At 42.7% G+C, this 2,161-nt stretch overlaps 1 protein-coding gene across 1 annotated transcript in view; it reads left to right on the top strand.

Moving 5' to 3' along the window:
- The window catches only part of Ppef2 (protein phosphatase with EF-hand domain 2), a 34,877-nt gene extending 33,481 nt beyond the window's left edge, over window positions 1-1,396 (top strand). The window contains exon 17 of the mRNA XM_031342108.1: window positions 1,137-1,396. Coding sequence (XP_031197968.1) covers window positions 1,137-1,396 — 260 coding nt within the window. The remainder of the gene's footprint in view (window positions 1-1,136) is intronic.
- The last annotated feature ends 765 nt before the right edge of the window (window positions 1,397-2,161 follow it).

Genomic DNA, 2,161 nt, shown 5'->3' with positions numbered 1-2,161 from the left:
AAAGTCATTCCAGGTCAGTGAGATAGCTTGATGGGTAAAAGAAGTAGATGCCACACAGCCTGAAAATTCCCAGAGCTCACAGTGGAAGGGGAGGAAAGAACTGACTCCTTAAAGTTGCCCTCTGACCTCCACATGCTTCCTGTGACACACATGGACATGAACACGCATAAGCATGTACATATGTGTGAACAGAGACATGGCTTATATATAATAACTAGTGAGAAAAGCCTTAGCTGAGTGAACTGAGGATGAAGCTTCCAGGGGCCCTGGCCCGGTTCAATGTCCAGAACTGCAGAAAACCAAACTAAAGAGGAACTCCAGCCAACAACTGGCCATGCACCACGCAAGGGGCGCGTGCTCTGTTATGATATGGCTGCTTTTGAGGCAAGGTCTCACTTCAGCTCTCCAAGCTGGTGTCTAAGTCCTGGTCTCAATTGAGAGAGACCTCTATCAGGAAAAGCCAGAACAAGTGTGCCCATTTTTAAAAAAGATTTATTTATTCATTTATTTATTTATTTATTTATTTATTTATTTAATGTATATGAGTACACTGTAGCTGCCCTCAGACACTCCAGAAGAGGGCATCGGATCCCATTACAGATGGCTGTGAGCTACCACGTGGTTGCAGGGAACTGAACTCAGGACCTCTAGAAGAGCAGTCAGTGCTCTTAACCGCCGAGCCATCTCTCTAGCCCCAGTGTGCCCAGCGCTAACACATTTCATAAGCAGTATAAATAAGCTTAAATCTGGGATGATTTGACATAAGAAGTCATCCCCTACTGACATTTTGGACTGGATAATACATTCTGAGGGTTCACTTTGTGCATCGTATGGTGCTAAGCAGCATCCCTGGCTTTCATCGTCTAGTTGCTCCCAGCATCCCATTCCTGTGTTTGTTACAGCTGTAAAGCTGACTTTGTTAAATGCTCCTCTTTCCAAGGGAGCACAGTTGCTCCCAGCTGAAGAGCACTCATGATTCATGCTTTTCTGTGGTCCCCTTGGGAGTTTATATGTCACCGGGAGCCTTGGGGTCTGTGTCTGCTTAGTAGATGGGGAACAGGTGTCCCGTAAGCAAGTAAGACTATGTTAGCCCCGAAAGCTAGATGGGGTCACTGACTTCTCCCCTCTCCCTTAAGGGTTCATCTCCATGGATGAGTTCAGACAGACTTGGAAGCTCTTCAGCTCTCATATGAGCATTGACATCACAGATGACGGCATCTGTGACCTTGCCAGAAGCATCGACTTCAACAAGGATGGCCACATCGACATCAATGAGTTCCTGGAGGCCTTCCGCCTCGTGGAGCAATCCTGCTCAGAGGGCTGTGCCTCTGCTTGCCTACAATCCACAGACACTGTTATGGCTGACAGTGGCCATAACAGTCCAGGCCCATGCTGAGGATAGCCTGGTCTTTTACTCAAAGTGCCTCTAGGCGATGCCGAGCTTATGACCACATGGTCTTGGGGTCTTTATCCTGAGAATTTGTGACCACATAACATTCAAATCAAGAACTACCTGTGTGTTTGCTGGTGGGAGGCTGTACATACGTATGTGCGTGTGTGCATGCAGATAGATAGTGGTCCCAACCTCATTTCAGAATCTTTATAAAGTAGAACTCAGGTATAAAAATGTTTAAATTCTCAGATCTACTCTAGTTATCACTGATAATTTAACATCCTCCTGTTTTTATTTCATATATTTTATTTATTGTTTTAAAATGTCATCAGTAAAAGAAATTTTTATAGTTATAGAGCTCTGATTTTATGTCCTTGTCCTCATTTTTAAACAAATTTACATTTAATTGCACATACTTTTCCACACACTATATAATTTTCACAGCTATCATTTAATGGCTGTATAATTTTCTTTCAAGGTAATGTACTATAATCTGTTTAGTTCCCAATTAATAAACAGATACGTTGCTTAGTTTTTCATACATAAAATCATGCCTAATTTGTGATAATATTTTTGAATGTTTTCTTAGGATACAAATCTCAGGAATGGGCTTGCTTTGGTTAAGGATATCACATTAGTTAGGTTTTTCAAGGAAAACAATAGGCTGTAGATAAGAGTTACTCTAAAGATTTGGCAAGGGGCTGGAGAGATGACTCAGTCAGCTAAGTACACACGAGCTGTGCATGCACAAGCACCAGAATTTATCCC

Source organism: Mastomys coucha, unplaced genomic scaffold, assembly GCF_008632895.1.
Source record: "Mastomys coucha isolate ucsf_1 unplaced genomic scaffold, UCSF_Mcou_1 pScaffold22, whole genome shotgun sequence".
Lineage (NCBI taxonomy): Eukaryota > Metazoa > Chordata > Mammalia > Rodentia > Muridae > Mastomys > Mastomys coucha.
Note: the sequence above shows the minus strand (reverse complement) of the source record. Positions and strands in the feature narration are given on the sequence as shown.